The following is a 20,518-nucleotide window of genomic DNA, read 5'->3' as shown; positions in this document are numbered from 1 at the left end:
ACAGTTGGCAGCATTACAAATACACGCTTACCTCATTAGTGCTTACTGTAAGGACAAGGGTCGCCAAAAAGTATGCAGTAATTTCTTATCTAACTGAGTGCTAGGTGTTTCAGCATTCTTTTTAAGACAATTTGTCTATGTTTACTTAATACTTAAAGGAATATCTGTACCTTCTTTAGCTTTAAAAGTATATCATCCTGAAACACCCCATTGCCTGAGATCCTTTGCGGAGAAGCAACTTTTGAATGTGGTGGTTTCTTTATTCATTCATTAATTCTTGTACAATAAAAAAATGTTCAACAGCGAAAAATATTACACGAATTTCTTTAAATGTAAACAAATTGAATAAATATTGTACGAGTTACACTGTGCATTGTTAATTCTGATTGATATGTGGGGCTGAGTGAGGCTCGTGTTCCCAAATCGGCCGAACCGATCCCTTCCCATAGATGGATTAATGGATGTGGATGTGCGTTTCGGGAATGGGTTTCTGGTGCGGGTTCGGGTTCAGGTTCGGGTTTCGGTTAAAACAATTAACAAGATCCGGAACCGCTTCAAGGTGAAAGTGGCGCGCTGGCTTACAGCTGATCGTGGGTAACCGAGTTATCTGAGTTTGAGGGCTCATTCAAAAGGTCTGGCAAGCTAAAACTAAAAACGAGATACATATATTGTTCCTTCTATTTGATCCTTTGTGGGCTGGCGCCCGTCCATAGGGTGCATGGTCTGAACGGGGCCGATGTCATTGCAATGGGGGCAATGGATTTCTGTGAGGGATGTATGAATGCGTGCGTGATTGTTGGCGTTGAGATACATTCGTGGTACGTTATATGTATGTAAGTATGTGTATAAATAATGTAAGAACGGCTGTGAAATATCGAAAGTGCGACCGGGGCGTATTATCTTACAAGATACTGCTCTACACGTACATAATTAGTCGATATCAATATGTTTAACATGGGCTTAACACGTATTGCAACAGGGCCAATTTCCAAAGTGCTAATATTTAATTTGTAAGTCGATCAGCGATGCGACACGATACGATACGACAATCTTTCGTGAGTCTTATCTGCTAGGGATCCAAATGGTGTGCTGGGAGAATGCTAGGCCTACCAACTAACCAATGTTTATGTGGGGTCTCAGGTAATTACAATTACATTAACGATTAAGTGGTATAATAAATAACTATAATTAGCATACACATAGATTCGCTTTGATCGGCTCTATGTCATGTGTAATCAAATGCATAATCGTCTGCCCGGGATGCACGCGCGGCACCTGCTGCTCCGGCGGATCACTCGGCGTTCTTGATCTCGCTGAGGCTGCGGCAGGCTTCGCGCTCCCGTTCCCGTTCCCTCTCTCGCTCGCGCTCCCGTTGCTCCTCTTCCAGCTTCAGGACCTTGCTCTTCAGCCCGCACAATATCTCCGCTGTGGCTATGTTCTTAATGGTGCTCAGGTCTAGATGGGGGCTGTGATTGTTGTTGTTGTCGTCGCTGCTGCAGTTGTTGCCGCCGTGATCCGTCTCCGCCGGTGACTGCTCTTGCTGCTGCTGCTGCTCCAGACTCCGGTTGAACGCACTGAGCAGCTTGTGTTTTCCCAGCGCCAAGGCCAGGCCATTGTTGGCATTACTGGCATCAACGTCGCTGCCTGGCTTGCTGTTGTTGTTGTTCGAGTCCGTTTCCATGTCCATGTCCATGCCGCGATTGTTGTTGTTGTCATCGTACTTGCGCTCGTATCCGGCCAGCTCCTCGTCATGCCCATTGTTGTTTTCCGTCGGCAGCTCGTGCTCCACTTCGCGCTTGATCAGCTGAATGTCCGGTGTTGGAGTGGGCGTTGCGGGTGCGGGCGTGGCAGTAGGTGTGGGTGTGGCAGCGGGACTTTGGGGGCGGGCACGGCTACCATTGGCATGGGGGGTCTGAACCAGATTCAGTGCCTCCTCGTCGTCGTCATCGTTGTTGTTGCTGCTGCTGCTGTTGTGGCCGCCGGAATGCGGACTACTGCCGCTGCCACTGCCTCCGTTGTTCGAGTTGCTGTTGGCGTTGCTATTGGTCAGGTGATGGCTCTCAACCAGGCGGATCTTGAAGCTGTTGTTGTGCGTGGCCGGTGGTGGCGTCTGCGGCACGATTGTCGTAATTATCGGCTCCATAATGTTGTCCTGGGCGTGGCTGTGGTTGTTGTTCAGAGCGTCGTCGTTTTGCTCGGCACTGGGATACCGTTCTCGCTCCATTTCCTTCAGCCGCTTCTCGCCGCCCAGATCCGTGTTGTAGTGCATCAGGATCTTGCGCTTTGCCAGATACTTGTGCTGCTTGCGGGCCGAGTCCAGCATCTTCTTGCTGTTCGCCTGCAGGATAGCGAATGAGTTGCTCTCCGCCTCCGACAGGTTGAGTCCGTTGCTGTTGCTGCCCAGGTGATTGTAGTTGTTGCTGCTGCTATTGTTGTTGTTGTTCCTGTTGAGATTCTTCATGAATGTCTCGGCCAGCGTGGCCTTCGACTTGATGTGGTCACGGAATCCGCCATAGTTTCCGCTACCGCCTCCGCTAGACAGGGGAGTGGGGCATCGATTGGGTCCATTGAGGGAGGGCGACGGCGATGGCTGCGGCGGAGGCGGTCCACCAGCGTAGCCAGCGGCGTGTCCACTGGTGATGTTGACGCTGTGTGTACCGCGCTCATAGCGGCACTCGGTGCCATCGCTCTCGTGCGGCGAGCTAATGTCGCTGGCATCGCTGTCCAGGTTCTTCTGTAATGAGAAGTCAAGGTGCCATTAAGTCAAGGATATAGGATATAAACAGGATTTCAGTGCCATCACCCACCTCTGTGTGCAGCCCCTTGATCTTCATGGCCTCGGCGACCTTCAGAAAGACGGGCAGATCCTCGTACTTGACATTCACCTGTCCACTGTACATAAAGTCCAGCAGACCGGCCATGTGGCTGGCCTCCACGTCGGCCATCAGCAAAATCGGGTGACTCGATGGGTTCTCCAGGAAGATCTGCTGAAAGTAGGGACTGCAGACGGACAGCACCTGCAACGACATGAAAGAGGGAAGAAAGGGCTTGGCATGAGTACGGGAGTTCTCGGCGGTGATCCGCTAGTTTACCAGTTTGTGGGCCTTGAATATCTTGCCCCCGGCAGCTATGGTCACGTCCACCATCTTCTCGTCCTTCTGCAGGGAGTGGAAGCCGCGGCACATGTTGCCGTGGAAGTTATTCCACGACAGCAGGTACTGGTCGATCGTGTTGGGGTCGGTGTAAGGCTGCTGCTGCTTATGAGGCTGCTGCTGGTGCTGTTGCTGCTGCTGGTGGAGCTGCTGCTGGGCGGCCTGGTGCTGGGTGGCCGTGATGTGAATCTGCTGCGCCGTTGTGGGCGGAGAGCTGGGGCGCGGCGTGGGCGGCTGGTGGGGATGAGCGAGCTGATGATGATGCTGCTGCTGCTGTTGTTGTTGCTGCTGCTGTTGCTGTTGCAGATGCTGCTGCAGGTGTTGCTGCTGCTGGAGCAGATGCTGTTGCTGCTGCTGCAGGGCGTGCTGCAGGCCCGGCGGCGTCGACGAGGACGACAGACGGTGTGGATGCGAATGGGGATGCGGCGAGAGGGCCGGCTGGTGGCCCAGGAAGCGCTGCTGGTGCTGCTGGGCCTGTTGGTGCTGCTGCTGCTGTTGTTGCTGCTGCTGGCGCGCATGCTGCTTGATCTTTACCATGTTCTCCTGCTGCTCTTGGCGCATTAGCTCCTGCTTGATCTTGTACTGCTGCATGGATAGATCGTCTACGCTCTTGGACAGCTTGGCCATGTCGCTGTTGCTGTTGAACTTGCTGTTGGAGAGCATCGGTTTCAGCTCGTACTTGTAGTCGGCGCTGCCTCCGCTGGCGGCGGCGGCCAGCTTCCGCTCGGCGGCCAGGGCGGCACGCTCCTTCTGCCGGCGGATCAGCTCGTCCATGTCCATGTAGGCGCCGCTGGTGGCCGCAGCGATGGCCGAGGCGATAATTGGATCATCCTCGAATACACTGTCGTCCAGGGTCTCCTTGAGGGTCTTTGTGGACGAGAAGAGACGCAGCGACGGATCGTTGACCTGGTCGCTGAAATAGACGTCCATCAGGGTGAAGAAGGGCCACTCGCGCCGCTTGGGCTCCTCGGACATCTTGATTGCCTTGTACTCCTGCAGCAGGTTGTTCCACTTCTTGATGATCTTCGACAGCGGCAGCGGCACATTGAGCTCCCGCTCCACCACGCTGCGGAGTAGAGAAGAGATGGATGGTGAAGGTTATATCATCGACAAAGGAATCTGCTACTTACGCCCAGGCATATTTGGAGGCATTTCTTTTGCCCGTGAACAGCGGCGACAGCTCCGCCCGCAGTCTGATCAGAGATTTGACTTTTTCTGCCTCCCCTGCAAGCAGACAAGATGAAAGGTGGGATATGAGTAAGTGATAGTTGTGGAGGGCAGGGCGTTGGGTAAGAATTGAAAGATGGCGGGGCATTGATCCGAGCGGAGGCCACTTTCCTCCAGCTGCCAAATGCGATTCAAGTTTAAGACCTCTGGCCATAACGGCATCGAATTATAGAAAACTGCAGCGGGTTTCAATGAACCCGAGAGTCTGGAGTAATCACTGCAATCATCTGACAGCGGATCGGCATCGATGGCTCGATGGCTGCTCGGCCATTTGCGACTGCATCTGTCTGCCTGCCTGCCTGGCTGCCTGGTTAATTGCTATAACGAATCTAGCCACTTTTACTTAGCCCCCGAAGACCAGAGCCAAAAATCGAAGCGGGAGCCAAAGCCACCGCCAAAAACGAGGCAGCAGCCGCTCTTGGCTGGAAGCCACATACCCCTGTTCCTGCCACAGCCCCTGTCCCCTGTCCCTGTCCATTTCCAGTTGCAGATGCGCTGCTCCGACAAGTGATCGCTGGAATGGCTGCTTCTGCTGGTTACATGGCCAGCACATACACACACGGCCAGCGTCGAGTGCTCATCAAGCATACGCCGCATACAACGGCAGTACGTATACTCAACGCTGGCCATAATGACTGAAAACTATTCAACGTTGAAGAATTCATTAGCAGATTTCACTTTCGCTCATGACGACGCCATTCGCGTTCGCCTTCGCTTATTTCTCTTCGTCGTCTTTCTTTATTTATTTACCGTAATTTCTACTCGTTCACTTTTTTAGCTTTCGGCTTTCAAGTGTTCGGCATCGGCACTCGGCACTCGGCTTTCGGCACTCGGATCTTGGTATTTCTTTGATCGTTTTTTGACTTTGGCTGCGACGGCGACTGATTTCTTGTTTGGCAGCGGCTGCACTGGGTCCAAGAAGTCGCACAAGCTCTTGGTGCCTTTAGTGGCCGTGGGCTCTCGACTTGATTTTCCCCCAGAGAAAATTGTTTGTCGTCAAAGCCGGATCTAAGGAAAAGCTCGCTCGACGGCGGCGGCTTTGATTTGCGGCTGCTAGGAGCAGCATCCACAAAAGTTTGGACACTTGGAGAACTTGGAGAAAACTACTACTAATAAAAAATAAGCCCCTATAAGAATAGAATAGAATAGAATAGAAATTTTCCAATTTTAAATAGTATTTGTAACTCGTCTACGAATTTTTCTTGAAAATCTATTCCTTAATGGTTTCTAAATGGCTTCCCAAATCTTAAAGAAAATCATATAATTCCTGTGAACCTTAAAACATTACTTTAAATTTTCTTTGACATTATAAAACCCACAAATTTTATGATAATAAAAGATAGGATGGAAGTTCTTTAACCACATTTGTTCCAAGTGCATTAAAAACTTTAACTATTTTTCTTCAAGACGATGGCAAGAATGCCCCTTGTCCATACGATGCATTGTGGTACTTTCTAATTTTCGGAGTCAAACCTCAGGTCGCCTGGGGTGTGCATTCACGAAACTCTATTAGTCAGTCGCCGGTCTGGTCTATGTCAAGGCAAGGGCCTTAGATCGCCATCGGTGGCTGTTGCTGATGGTTGAGCAATTCCCAAGCCCCCATTCGATTCGTTTAATGGTTTAGCAGCAGCAGCAGTGCTGCGTTATAACCTAGCCCAACCCAACTCGTTAAAAAATCTCCGAGTCAGAGTCGAAAACGGCGAAAAAAAATATTGCTGGCAAATACTCGTAAATAAACATAACAAGTCGAAAAATTCGCAGGCGGCAGCAGCGGTCGCTGCTTGCAAAACAACCTCAACCTTCTGCGCTACTCTACGCGCTTGATCGTGACACGCTCAAGTTCCACGATCCGCCATTCCCCGCACAATGGGTATACCCTGTTCCCGGAGAGGCGAAAGGGGCAAGGGGCACAGTGCTCACAAAAAAGTTTCACTTTCTTCGCAGCAAGTTTTGTGCGTCGCCCCAAGTGTGTGTGTGCTGGCCACTCTACTCCGACAGAGACACACACTTATATGGCCTTTGGGGCTTACTTCTCGCTTCTCTCGGTTTCTACTTTCCGTTTGCGCCCTTTTATGTAACCCAAATCCTCGGATGCTGATGCTGTGGTTGCTTCTTGCGCAGACAATCCAATTCGCTTGCCAGCCCAGTCAAGCAGCTGAAGCAGCTGAAGCATCTGTAGCTGAAGCGAAGAAACAACGTTTACCGTTAGTTTCTCTTTTGGCCTATATTTGGCCAAAGCCAAAGCCAAGCCGAAGTCAAAGCCGAGGCTACGAGCCGAGTCTTCTCGCCCGCCGTTGGTTCTTTATCTGCCGCTCTCCATCACCATCACCATCAGCATTTCCATCGTCTTGTTGGCTGTGCCTTGAAGTACTTCCGTTTGGAGCACTTTCGTGGGCTGAGAACCGGTTCTGTGACTCGGAACTGCAGGCCTATCGCATCCAGAGATACTCTATAAAGCGAGTATAAAGGGAGAGTGCCCTCTTGCATTAATTAAGTTGGAACAAAGTAAGGTTTATTTTACCAGACTTTTTTTTTTTAATAGATTTATAAGATTAACTTAATCAGAGTAGTTTATACTATGTTTTTATAAGAACCTGCAAGAGCACCAATATTTTAGATATATTGATATAATTCTAACTTATACGAAGAAGGAATTATTTAAACTATTCTATTCTACAATATTAAATAAATAAAAATTCAAACAGATATTCAAAAGAATGGAAATCCGATTCAAGTTCAATATATTCTATAATATCATATGAGATCTAAAAAGATTTCATATTAATTAATACTTAAAATTTAGAAAATATTGAAGAATTCAGAACCTAGACACTCTTTTCAGTGTACCATTTGTATGGGTCTTAAGTCTTCTGTTTTCTTTTCTTCTGTCTTTCTTTTTTTTGGGATCTTTATGATTCTTTCATTTTCGGGCATGTTTGGAGGTCCAATCACGTTGCCTTTATAATTGGCTGCTACTTCGAACTGGGATTTTATTGCCACGGACTAAGGCTACTTAGAATGGCCGTTCGCGTGTCCGTTTGTCCGGATAGTTGAAAGCTTCTTTTGGGCCGGTTCCATTGTGCGGAGCCGCGCTCGCTTCGTTTCGCTTGCTTTCTTTTTGCCACGCTTATTTGGCTTCCTGCACTTTTCTTTTTCTTTCACCAACCAGCCAGCAAGCCACTTCGACAACGACAGCGACTACTACGACTACGGGGCACCACCGTCACCGTCAGAAGAAAGAAATGTGAAGGCGATGGCGATGGCAAGTTTTCTTCTTGCCTAATTCTTTGTTTGTTTGATTAAACGTGGAATTGTTAACCGTGACGTTTCGTTTTATTTTTCTTCTCCGTTTTGCGTGAGAATTTCTAATTGGGTCAGGATTTGGGTACTTCTCTCCACTCTCCATTCTCCACTCTCTGCTCGCTCGATTCTCTGTTCTCTGTGCTCCAGCCTATGCAAGCCGGAATTAATGAAGCATTTGACGTGCCCTACTCCCGATAGCCGCATTGAAAGTGATAGGACCGAAGAATGGAACTGGATGGGATTAATGGAACGGCATTCTACTCCAGATCGATCAGCGATAAGGTCTGTCGTGCGACACTGATTGATTGCTGGAATTGGACCGATGCTTTACGATTCTAAATAGTTTCAGATGCCATCCAATTTACAATGCCAAAGAAAGACAATAGAGTGTACACAGACTCCATTTTCAGCTTTGAAATTAGTTGGGCTTTCGCTGATTCACCCTGAACTCTAAAGTGGCAGCCACTTGAGAAATGCATATACCATTTTCCACTCCAAATGAGATGCCACGGCGAATGCAAGAATTCGCATGAGACTCAACTTGGGCAAAAGCCGCGGTAACCAGACTCCCAATTCGAATCTGCGACTCCGATGAAATTGTAGACGACCATGATGCGGATTTCCATCGGCTGCCTCTTGCTGTTGCAGTTGCAGTTCGGGTTTCTTCTGGGGGCTGCATTTCTTTCGGTGTTTTCACTCTGCACGCCATGACCACAGCGACTAGCGGCGATAATGCGCATACGCCCCGTGTGCCAGGCACACTTACCGTGTAAGTCATCGACCAGGCTCCGACCAGCGGCCAGCAGCGAGTGGCATTTAATTCTTGGCTTTTACTTTCTCCCAACTGATGCACAAATGAGTCTGGCGATAGCCGATAGGCGAACGGTAAAAGAAACACTCTTGTTTGTTATGATTTTTCCAGTGAAAAACCTAGAAGAAAGTCAATATAAAGAGAGAGAGAGACAAAACTCCCGAGTTGCTAATGGGCTGGAAAAAGCGGGAAAGCCTCGGATGATATAAACCGAAATTGACGGTACGAAGCCACTTGTTGCGGGGAATTTTCTTTCTTTCCTTCGCCAGCGGGCTTTTCTCTTTGTGCTTTCTGCTTTTCCATTTTGCAGTCGCTGCTGCTGGTGCTGCTGCAGTTGAATGTACGCTAACCAACTGTGGAAATTCCGCACTACATATAATCATGACCAACAACATCATCATCGGCATTTGCGATCGTCATTGCAATTATCATTATCCTCGACATCGTCAGAAGTAATTTAGGAAAAATATTTTTTATGCGCTTGCTCCGTGCATTTCTCTGTCTTTGCTTTGGGAAAATTTTGCTTGACTCGGCTTCGGCTTTGGCTTCGACTCTGGCTTTGACTTTAGCTTCAGCTTCAGTTTCAGCTTTTGCTTCGTAGAAGTTGATTTTCGTGGCTGCTTCAATCTCATTGTTTTGGCGAGAAGGTTTATGAACTTTTACAAAAGATTTTTCTCTCCGCCTCTGCCTCTTGTATGTATCTTTTGGAAAGTGCAACACGGCGGCTGAGCGATTTCTGCAGCTCCTGCATTTGTGGCTAACTGCAAACATTTACAATTTGCATTTTTCCTTCGGTATTTTCTTTCTGAATTTTCTAGGTAATTGGCGCTATGAGTTAAAGACTGGCTAATGAGTCGGGGCAACTACACATGTCACCGGGAAACTCACTTTTGCTTTCAATCTCCGTCGCGGCTGCCGCATTAATATTCTTATCAAGGCTGGCCAATCGCTCAGAAACGGATACTCTATAGGTATCTGGCCGATTTCGGTGCGTTCGCACGATTCGTCGACTCGACTCGACTCTTGGCTCCGCTCAGCACAGTCGCCCGCCAGCTGCGGCCGAAAACTTTCACTTTGCGCTGTCAGAAGCGGCAGCGGCATAAAGAAAGAAAAAGAAAAAAAAAATCCCAGCTACAAAGCCGTAAACCCAAAGCTCTAATGTTAATGTAAATAGCGGTAAGAGCCAAGCAGCACACATACGCACGGCATTACGTGCCGCAGATACTTCGGGGCAGATACTGAAACAAAGCCCAAATAAAAAACCCGAAACCCGAAGCCGAAGAAATATTTAAACAGCAAAATCATTTATTAAAACTATTGTTGATGTTGGCGAACTTCAGCATATGCCAAGAAATAAAAATCGAATTAAATTTTGGCATCTTACATAAAAACTTAACCTTCCCCACACACGATAGCCAAAATGTTTATTTGTTTGTCTGTTTTTCCCCCCGATTTACTTGTTATTCGCCGTTTCTTGATCGTTCCAGCGATGTCTATTGCAATTATCCACTCCAAATGAGATGACTTGTGGTTGTCCGTGCAAGCCGCGTTAGTAACGCTGCGAAATTAGTTTGGTAACTTTCTATTGAGAGCCCAAGACACCCCGATCTCTTCGATCTTCCCCGGGAAGCCATTACTCATCTGCACTGATTGGACATCGCTCGGCATCTTCACTTTCTGGGTCACTTCTTCCACCTATTATTCAATTCCAGCAAAAATCAGAAACGGCCAACCGCAGAAGGTGCCAGCCATAACCATTACCACCACTGCCATCGTGGAGCCCCAATTGAAGCGGACCTAAAGTGAAAGTTCTAATAAAGTAGCGCCCCGACTCGCCGTGAGATATGCAACCGAGCATGTGGAGGGCCGCGGCCGCTGTTGTGGTAGTCCGGGCTCCGGAGAAAAGTAAGATGCGAAAAAAGTCGCTGAATGGCAGAGGGTGTAAAAATAAAATAATAGCCTCTTTCTTCTGTGCAGGGTTTTTTTTTCATAGTTTTCTGTTCGTGCGAAACACAAATGCTTCATTTATATTTCTTTTCTTTTTCTTTCGCCAAACAATAATGTCTGTGGCGGGCGTGATTCTACCGCTGGTAATTTCAAATTAATTGCAACTCCAGCGGAGAAATGTATCCATTCCGCTTTGCGATCGATCAATGGCTTTGTGCCTTATATTTGGGAGCCGCTGGGCAGAGCTTGGATCGGTTGCCAGGCGGCAACGGATCACTTCTCGCGGCGATTGCATAAAGCATTTTTGCTCGAGCATTCGAAGCGCTTCCTAGCTTCCCAGCAGCAGCACTTCTGCACATCGGATGGCCAATTAAGCGGCCAGTAAGCCACGGCGCAGGCATTATAAAAGAATTAATAAGCAATTGCATAATGGCCACCGCTTCGTGTCGGACTAGGAAGAGAGCAGTAAGTAACATACGCAGGTTGAGCCGTAGAAAGCCACTTGTGTGTGTCGCAAATAAGACCTGATAGCATCGCAACGGTTTTGGGGGGGCACTGAGGCCACCACCGGTTTTCACTTTCCACAAGATATGAAGAAGTGGCTAATGACATTGGGCCACTCTGATCTGATGCTACCGATGGTTATCGCCAGTAACTTTCCTAACACTTCCAGCCGGAATGACAAGATACGGGTTGCATAATGACATACGAAACGAAAATAGAAAACGAAAAGCAAAGATATACAGAGAGACAGAAACAGAAACTATAAAGAAATTGATGTATGTCGGTGGCCAAAATAATTTGTAGCGGTTTATCATCTAACGGTATTGTTGAGCAACCTCCACCACTTCACCAGCAACTCCAATCCCCAATCCACTCCAACGCTCTTGGCTCGCCAACGCCAGGCGAACATTTAAACTATTTTCTTGTTATGTACTTCAACAGCGTTTTTGGCATCGATTTTTGTTTCTATTTTTTTATTTCTGGCAACGGGCAGAAAACCCGATGAGTCATTCTAGATAATTGCGCGTGCCAGCCAGCCAGTCAGCAATGGTAAATATTTATGAAACTAACTATTAATAAGTGTGGACGAAAATCGAAAACGAAAACGAAATTGAGCTCTGGCCCTACACCCATATCGCGCATACGCCGCATGGGCCGCTCGGACTACTCGGGTTCGAGAGAGATCCACACGCGTCGCGCAGGAACTGTTGCAATCGCCTGGCCGTCCGTCTGCAGACCCAGCTGGGACATTGAACTCGAAATGCGAACCTGCCCAGCCGAGTTTGTAAACAAACCTCGGTTATGTAAGCGCTTAATTATAATGGAAATGAAATGAAAATGCCAAAACGACAAAACAGAAACTGGGATTGGGTTGGTATTGTCGCTGTTGCTCTTACGGTTTCTCGAAACAGTTGTAAACAACATTGAAGGCTAAGCTTATGCACCCAGATAAAAAAAAATAGGTTTCAGAAATATAATTATATGTTATATGTTAAATTCCTAAGATTTCGAAAATACCTGAGGTTATTTTAAGATACCTGAGTTGTTTAGCATTAGTATTATATTCTTTAGAGCATTAATAAAATGGATACAACTATAGATTTTTAAATTATATATTATTTTTTAGGTTCTATTAAAAATATTTATTTACAAAAATATCGCAACGTTATTACTTTTTCAAGAGAGTTTTCTTTTTAAAATATCCCCATCGGATCCATATTATCCAACTTTAAAATGAATTATAATTATACTTTTAAGGGACATTTTTTTTCTAGGTGTAGGGATTTGAATTTCTGGTTTTGCGATCAAATCCATTTGCATGGCAATGAAGTGTGCCAGAAACTGGGTCAGCTTATGACAGGACTCAAAGTCAGGCAGCAGCATTCATCCGGGTGGAGATGTGGCCAACAAGTAGAGTTGCCTGGCGGAGAAGAGAAATTAACGAACAACCCGAAGGAAACATAAATTCTGCTCCCGAAAAGGGATCTTTGTGGTAGAAGTGGCAGCGAAGCTGGCTGAGACAGCGAAGCACAGAAGCAGCGACCGCGACTGCGGCAGAGTCAACGAGAAAGAAAAACGAAGAAACGAAGCAACAACTTTCACCTATTAATATTCGTGTCGTAGCAGCGGCAGAAGCGAGCTGCCAAAGCTAAAGCCAAGCCAAGACAGAGACAGAGACAGACACAGAAAACGAGGCAGAGTGAGATACAGATACATCCATGGAGTCAGAGTAAGAGTCAGAGTCAGATACAGATACTGTAGAAGCAGAAGAAACGTCTGCTAGTCGCTGGCGATGCTCGGCAACAGCCACACCGCTCAGCACTGGGCAACTCCAAGACCAAACTGGCTGCAACTCCAACTCCGACTCCAACCGCCAGTGAGCGCCCCTTCCTCGGGAAACTTTCTATAAAAAAGTCGTTTCTGCTTTTTGTTTTGAAAATTTCTTTCTTGCTGCGCAGGTTGCCCGAAAGCACGGTTTGTTTGTTTGTTGCTTTCGCTGTGCATTCTGCAGTTTAGGGGCTTTAATCAGGCAACCCGAACACCCTGTGTGTGGGCGATGGGAGATAGGTTTAGCTAGAACAAGTTTTGTTACAAGTTGGGCTAGATCTAGAGATAGTAGTGATATAGTATAATCAGTCCCTTGTAGTTAACTTACAACAATATCTGGTCGAGTATTGACAATTTGCATTGACTGTGGGTGTCATAATCTCGTTGGCAGCCATATCCAAATCCAATGGTCTATTGCTGATAGCCTGTGCGTGTATTCCAATTCCGCTTGCTGGTATCCTTGAGCTGGGCTTTTGCTGTTCTTTTTTTTTTTTGTTAATCCAATGGGTCACAAAAAGAATTTAATTTCTTTGATAGTTTCTCTCTCGACGCTTATTTGGTTGGCTGAAATTGCTTGGTTTTCATTGTACCAATATATCAATATTTGTCATTCAAGAGGCACTCACGCACACGGAGCCCGAAGAGACCGAAAGACTCGCACCGCAACTCACTTTCACTTTTGCGTTTTGATATGCGCAGAACACAAGACAGTTAATGAAAAACGGTTTCGAAACTCGAGGTCCGGTCTGCAGAATTGGGGGTCGGGGGCGGGGAGAGAAACTCAGATTCCAATCACAAAGTCAATGAGAGTCAACATTTTGATGGGCTTTACGTAGCCAGATGATGCTGGATTATGCAGGGATAATACATGGTTGTCGGCACTTTTGCACTTTTGGGCACTTTTTGTGGAGTTTATTTTGTCCAGTTTTTTGTTTCTAGTTTATCGGGAGACGCGACTGCTGTTGCAGGTTGCTCTGGCTGTGCTCTGGCTGAGTCTGGGGCGATGATTCTTGCGCGCCGAACGGAGGAACGTAACGTCTGCCTCGAAACGCGGTAGACGTCTGTGCGGCAGCGCGCAGTGAAACCAGCGCTTATCCTCAAAGATCGCTAAGAAATTTCATGCCATTCCATTTCGTTTCTCTGCGGCAGCGCCAGCGACGCGACGCTTTCGCTTGCCACTCACACACACACATACAAGCTCTGGCTGTAAGCTCGGTTCTGTGGCTTCGCAGTGCTTTTACCATTTCTTTCTCTCTCACCAACACACAACACACTCGCACCGAGCTCCGAGCAAGTTTGGTTCTTCGTTGAAGTCTTTTGTTTTGGTCTTCAGTTTGCGGCCATGTGCGCTCCGTTCGAGTGGCTTTGAGTAAGAGTTTCGCCTTGGGAGCGCACTCACCACTCACACACACATATAACTGCTTAATTATTTACAGTTTACGTCGTTTCGTTTCCAATACGTTCCCCCGAAAACGACTTTTATAACTTTAACTTTCATCGCTGCCTTCTAAGCCCGCTGCGGGTTTTCAGCTTTTTCCACCGCCTCTTTCTTTCCCGTTTCTTCGACTGCCACTGCTACTGCAAATTACAACTTTCGTCTATTTTTGTCAAGATTTTTTTTATAATTATATAATTTAAACTGTTTTTTTGTTGTTGCTGTTGCTTTGCTTCTTGTCTTGTCGCACATTTTTGGCCTTTGTTTCGCTGTAAGTGCGCCGGCGCAGCGCCAGGCAATTTTATATTTCGCCCGCTTTTCTATTGTTGGCGCAGTTTTTAGCCCAAGTTTTCAGTTTTTACTTTTCTTTGCATAAACCGCGCACGGCTAATTACGCACAAGGAGAGTGAAACTCCATTAGATTCTTAATTATACTTTAATTGCCGAGAGAAATGATGTGGCGAGTCGGGCAGGCAGCCGTAAGTTGCATTTGGAAATCTTTCGCCGCTGCATTTCTTATTGTTGCAGATGGAGTTGGAGTTGCTGATGATGTTGCCGCTGGTCTAGCCATGCGCAGTGAGCGTTGCAAGCTCTGCCTTCAGCAGGCTCCGTTTTAGGAATCTTGCTAGGGGGTTTTGGGTGCTTTTAGGGGGCTCTCTGCACTCGCACAGCGGTTTCTTTGTCTTACTCTCGTCGTCATCTCGGCAGCTGTGTAGTTGTAGTTGTAGGAAACTTTCTAATGTAGAAGATTTCCCCGCTCCCCGGGTACTTAAGATTGAATTGCCGCGCAGTAGGCCTCTATTTATTCTCCGATTGTCAGCTTTTTCTTTCTTTTGGGGATTTTCTCAGGGCCCACAGAAATGAATGTTGTAAAGGCCGAAAATTCTATGCAGTTCACACCGCCGCCGATTGATCGATTCTTTTACCCAGGTGAAAGTTGCGCTGCCCGTTGCGACTGTTACATATTTCCTGCACTGCCGAGTATTCCGCAGAACCCATCGCTGGCCCGTCGAAGATCAGTTTAGTCATGCAGTTATGCTTAATCATGCGTCCCGGGCCTAAGGCCTACGACTTTCGACCATCATCTAATGGGCCCGAATTTGTATTTACATGCTAATGAGAAACGGAATATTTTGTTTCACCTGAAAACGAAAACGCATTTTATTGCCAAACGATGATCTTCGTCAATAGAAGAGCTAATAGATTTAATTGGTCCGCCGGTTCGTTATATAAATCTCAGCAGAACCGTTCGCAGGGAGAGAAAAAGAAACGAAAACTGGATGTATATCGGCCAAATGATTAATGCAGCCAAAAGCCGAGACCCCAAAAGCCAAAGCCGTATTTTCACTTTTTAATAATTAACATAAAATTATTAACAAGACGAAGAAGCTGCGCAGAGGGCGAGGCAGAACCACGAAAATGATGCCAAACGCATTAACGCAGCACCCAGCCACAGCCACAGCCGAAAAAACGAAAAGAATAAGCCAAGAAAGTTTTATAATCAGGTCTCTGATTTCATAAAGTCTCGTAAAGAACGAAGTCGCATGACTAACATCAGGCAGCGACTAAGCCCGAGAATCTGAGAATCTCAAGTGAAATGAGTTTGAGAAGCTTTTCCCGAAAGCGGGGCCTGACCCAGTTACCCATTTAGGCCCAAACACCAAATTGATGTGGCGGCGGAAGAAACTACCAAGAGAACGAGAAGCGGCGGCGGATGGGGAGAGAGGGAAGTGGAGATGGAAATGTGGCCAGAAGACGAGTAACAGTTATGTGACGGGCAGACAATCGAAAGTTTATGTCATGCTGCCGGCAGCAACGCAGCAGCAGCAGCAGCCACGCAGCAACAGCAAGCAGCAACATCAGTTCCAGGCCTCGGATAAGACCAAAATCCGACAGATGCTGCGTTCCTTTAATTGTCCATCTAGAGACCTGGCCGCATCTTGTGGGCATTCCGAAAGCAACCAGTTACGGAGAGTCGATTTTTCCCCAAGTGAAAAAAATATAAAACAATTTTTCGAAAGTCATGCCCCGAAATAAAAATGGTTCTCGTATCTACACACGTATCTCTCATAGGCCTACGACTACGGACGAACAATGAGAGCAGTCGAGCCGAGCTGGAAAAGAAAAAGTAACTTCACACAACGACCAGGCGAGGCAAGCGGAGCTGAGCTATGGCTGGCGCTGACCATAGCCGAGTAAATCGAAAAGATACACGAAAAAAGAGAAACAGAAAATAAAATAATAAAATCGAAACATGAAACATTCTGATTGTATGGGCCCCGAAGTGGGTCAAGCGGCGCCGTCGCAGCGCAGTCTCAGCTCAGTCGCCGTCGCAGCCAGCGAGCTCTTGACTGTGACTTTGCCTTTGGTTTCGACTGGTTTTGGCAGTGGTGTTGGTGGTAATAGTGGTAGTGGCACTGGCAGTGGCTGTGGGTCTCGGTCTTGGTCTTGGTCTTGGTCTCCAGTGGCGCTCGTGAAACCAACACAGGCGAGAAGAACCAAAAATAATACAAAAACAAAGCAAGCTAAATAACAACAGAAACCCGCACGCAGACATCGCTGACGGAATACTTAAGCATCCGCGTCCACTTGCACTTTCTTTTTCCAGCTCTCGGTCGGCTTTGCTTGCTGCTGCTGCCTTTTGCTTTTTGCGCTTTGCTTTTACCATTCTGCTTCTACTTCTTCTGCCGCGGTTCACGTTCGGGTCTTGAGTCTTTCGTTTGCTCGGGGAGCACGTTTCTTTCTTTCTCTTGGCTTTCGCTTTGGTGCCAGCGGAAATGTGTGTTCTGTGGAGCATTAAGGGGGCCTGCTCTAGAGTATCGATCCTTGGGTTTAGCAGCCAAGGGATCCCGGAGCTTCCTTTCACTCTGACATACCACAAGACATTGTCCTGTCGATGCCCTTTTTTCTTATTAATTATTATTTTAAATGATTATGTATTTATTATATTTTTGATTGTCATATTTAGCAAACAATTCCTTAAAATATAAATGCATCCTTTAATTGGACTATTTAAGTACTGCGTAATCTTTTAGTTTTCCCTATAAAGTATATGATTAGCATTAATAGCTATTTTCTAAAAAAAATATATAAATTGTTTTGTTTAATTTTTTTAAGGAGTTAAATCTTTATAACTAACCATACTCAAATTTTATTTTAAATTTTAAATTTAAAATGCTGAATTCTTAATAGAAACCTAGCATAGAAAAGCTTTCAGAGTTGAAATTAATGTTTTTTTAAGCTTCCATTTTCCCAAAAAAATTGTTATTTAAAAATCCATTACAACCTTCCATATTAAAAAAAAAAAAATTGGAAAATATTTACAACGAAATTGAACATTTTTTTGTTTACTTTCTTTTCGGAATTATAAAATTTTCGGAATACATTTAAATTTCTACGTGTCAAAAACAGCCGAAAAGTATGCTTCGATTTTTACGCGGAATTTGTGAGGGTTGATGTCTCGACTATTTCCTCCTCGCTGGTCTCCCTCACCTTGACGGCCATCTTCTGGAAGTCACAGTCAATGGTCGCACGAGCACGAGTGTCGCCCCAGAAGTTTGTCGGCATTTCACCCTGGCTTTACGGCTGGGTCAGCTGTTTGGGTTGACGGCCTTAATATTTGGATAATAATGTAATGTCTATTTGTATTTGTCCACAAACATCATAGCAATTTCAGTCAAGCTGCCCTTCAGTTTTTGTACTGTTATAACAAATTACTTTTCAATCAGTATTTCTATAGTAGGAAGTGTGTTTTTCTAACCAAGTTATACTCAAATTTTCAAGTTGCCGTTCAGTGCCGTTTATATTTAAAAAATTTATTTACTTTTCAATCAGTCTTGCTTTCAAAGAGCGCTTTTCTAACCCATTTATACTCAAATTTTCTAGGATTTTCTATTAGTGACTATGGCTAGTACACCGCGGCATAGCGGCAGTGAAGGTCCTCTATGTCACTCCACACCGAAGTCTGAGGAGGTGGAGGAATCCGAACGTGTGGGGCAAGTTACCAGCCTGCCCGTCAGTACACATGGATGGTATCGTGTGTTGGTATTCAGCAAGGATCATTTGGGTGTTAACCGCGTCCTGCGAAGCATTCGGAGGAAGATAACACCACTGATGCTGAAGCCCCATTATCTGCACTCTGGCGGGGAGTTTGATGCGGCGGAAGACGCTGGCGCTCTCTTCACCTTCTACGTCAATGGGTATGCCGTGGCTAGTGCCCTGTTCCGACTCGACAGACTGAATAGTCGCCTGTGGCTGAGGGTCAACCACCGGATGCCCGTTATTCAGTACGATGCTGCTCACAAAAGGGCCCTGAAGCAGGCTATTATGGCCAGATATGATCCCAGAAAGCGGAGCTTAGACCTAACTCTGTTTCACTACGACGGAATCTTGCAGGGAATGTTCTTCGCCCTGGCCAATCCCCACTGCATGAGTTCGGTGCTGGGGATCTTGGCGCGCGAGATGCCAGAGTTAGAGCACCTTTGGCTAGACCGGAATCATCTGAGCCACCTTCAACCGTTCTGGCATGTGGAGCGCCGGTTGCCACGACTGCAGTCGATCTCTCTTGAGAACAACGATCTGAATAGCGTGGCTTTGTTGCGGGTTCTGCAGTTCCTTCCGCTTGTCGAGTTGAATTTGAGGCGCAATCTTCTGCCGCCTGGCTACGAAATCGACGTCCTGTATATGTGGCCGAGGCTGCAGAAGCTCAACGAAGTCATTTTGCCAGCCGGGATCGGGATACATTTGCGGTGTCATTGTGCTCCCGTTTTAATACAAAAGGTCTCCCAAGAGACTGGAATGAATTGGGAGTGGAGTTCAAAATTCCTAGAGTTGAATAATTGTAACTACGCCCAGACCATTAGCAGTTTCCACAGAATGCTTAACCTTGGATACATTTCCCACAAGGGTTTTTTTAAAAATTGTTATTAATTTATACTAATTGTAAAAGGTATTTATAAAATATTTGTAAAAGTAATATAATCTCAACTATGCTGAGAATTATTTCTATCCCAAAAATCCAATTGTGATAAATCAAATCACTTGAATTCTTCTGTATGTGCATACACTAACCTTTACCACGACACAATAGGACCAATACACACAGCAATTGATGAAGAAATCACTTTGGGAATGCCAATTATTCACTTCCGAACTATCAGAGCCTATTTTTAGCTCAACTACATATGCGATTCTACATACGTTTGGCCAATGGTCGGCAATAAAAATGTAAATGGGGAACAACTAAAAAAGAATCAAATCTACTTAAAAGGATAAATACAATTCAATTGAGAAAATAAAAATACACAGCGGCGAGCGAGCCAGCTAGCCAGCGAGAGGAGGAGATAGATGCACTTTTCGCCGGTCTGGCTGGGTATGGTTAATTGCCCTGATAAATGGTCGGCATGGTGATTTCGAAACTTCGGGATTGCATCGGCGACGCCGTGGATGCCGCTTCCTCGGACACCGCGCGCGGAGATCTCGATCAACCTTGATGTTGATTTATAGGTGCCGCTCTGCTTGGCGCGTCTATTTTGGTGTCGTCTCACTGCGTGCCTGCTGCCCTGTCCCTGTCCCTGCTCCTCTCATTTGGCCCGCTCAGTTCCCAGGTCCTCCCCCCAAATCCTCGAACCGCAGCAACACCCAGTCCCCAGTTTTCGGTGGTGGCATGCCAATTGTCTTGCGTCGGTCCTTCTAAGGTCCGTTTCTATTTTCTGAACTCTCCGAGTCGTCGGCTGCCGCCAAGGAGGCAGGGAGGCGGAGCGGGAAGGGGCACGGGAGCAGCCACTAATTGCCAACTAGAGAGAATCGATTAACGATGTGCAGTGGCCGATGCTCGAGATGTCACGCACATGAGTTTATCACTCGGTTGCATTCTGCTCTTATCTTTCTCTAGCTTTCTCTCAAAAGATACTCCCTACCATTTTACGATTGGTTTATAAACTTTACTGGTTTTTTATATGGTAATAAATTAATTTGTGGGATATTAAATGAAGATTTTGGAAATTTAATTAATTATTTTACCAGAAGCTTTCATTTTTATACCCTTGCAGGGTATTATGATTTCAGTCAGAAGTTTGCAACGCAGTGAAGGAGACGTTTCCGACACTATAAAGTATATATATTCTTGAACAGCAACAGGGGAATCTTTCTAGATATGTCAGGAAGAAATCGATTTTTTGGCCATTTTTGCAAAATTTTATAAGGGGTTACATCATTAAAATTTTTGATTTTGATAAAAAATTGAATTTTCAAAATTTTTAAATGAAGTATGCAAATTTATTAACTGTAGAAAATCTTGCACAGAACAGTTTT

General features: G+C 46.2%; 2 protein-coding genes across 3 annotated transcripts; one reads left to right on the top strand and one right to left on the bottom strand.

Moving 5' to 3' along the window:
* Positions 1 to 783: 783 nt before the first annotated feature.
* Positions 784 to 13,844, bottom strand: LOC108081255 (broad-complex core protein isoforms 1/2/3/4/5). 2 transcript variants are annotated; one of them, XM_017176345.3, is made up of 5 exons: positions 13,100 to 13,844; positions 4,283 to 4,376; positions 3,093 to 4,218; positions 2,808 to 3,017; positions 784 to 2,734 (listed from the first exon to the last, which is right to left on the bottom strand). In XM_017176345.3, the coding sequence occupies exons 1-5, from the start codon at positions 13,164 to 13,166 to the stop codon at positions 1,292 to 1,294; spliced, it is 2,940 nt and encodes a 979-aa protein (XP_017031834.1). In that variant the 5' UTR covers positions 13,167 to 13,844; the 3' UTR covers positions 784 to 1,291. The 2 variants fall into 2 exon arrangements, with proteins under 2 accessions (XP_017031834.1, XP_017031835.1); XM_017176346.3 differs by having other exon boundaries at positions 784 to 2,731.
* Positions 13,845 to 17,867: 4,023 nt separating this feature from the next.
* Positions 17,868 to 19,222, top strand: nxf4 (nuclear export factor 4). The gene has a single exon (XM_017175871.3). The coding sequence runs from the start codon at positions 18,110 to 18,112 to the stop codon at positions 19,133 to 19,135; it is 1,026 nt and encodes a 341-aa protein (XP_017031360.1). The 5' UTR covers positions 17,868 to 18,109; the 3' UTR covers positions 19,136 to 19,222.
* The last annotated feature ends 1,296 nt before the right edge of the window (positions 19,223 to 20,518 follow it).

The sequence above is a fragment of the Drosophila kikkawai genome, chromosome 3R (assembly GCF_030179895.1).
Source record: "Drosophila kikkawai strain 14028-0561.14 chromosome 3R, DkikHiC1v2, whole genome shotgun sequence".
Lineage (NCBI taxonomy): Eukaryota > Metazoa > Arthropoda > Insecta > Diptera > Drosophilidae > Drosophila > Drosophila kikkawai.
The sequence above is the reverse complement of the archived record's forward strand: the minus strand, read 5'-3'. Positions and strand labels throughout refer to the sequence as shown.

Excerpts from the sequence above, each read along its gene's own strand:
- LOC108081255 (XM_017176345.3), bottom strand. The coding sequence starts at position 13,166 with ATGGCTGCCAACGAGATTATGACACCCACAGTCAATGCAAATTGTCAA. Across the intron at positions 4,377-13,099 it reads ATACTCGACCAGATATTGTT|GGGAGGCAGAAAAAGTCAAA; the intron begins GTAAGTTAACTA and ends GTCTGCTTGCAG. Across the intron at positions 3,018-3,092 it reads TATTCAAGGCCCACAAACTG|GTGCTGTCCGTCTGCAGTCC; the intron begins GTAAACTAGCGG and ends ATGTCGTTGCAG.
- nxf4 (XM_017175871.3), top strand. The coding sequence starts at position 18,110 with ATGGCTAGTACACCGCGGCATAGCGGCAGTGAAGGTCCTCTATGTCAC.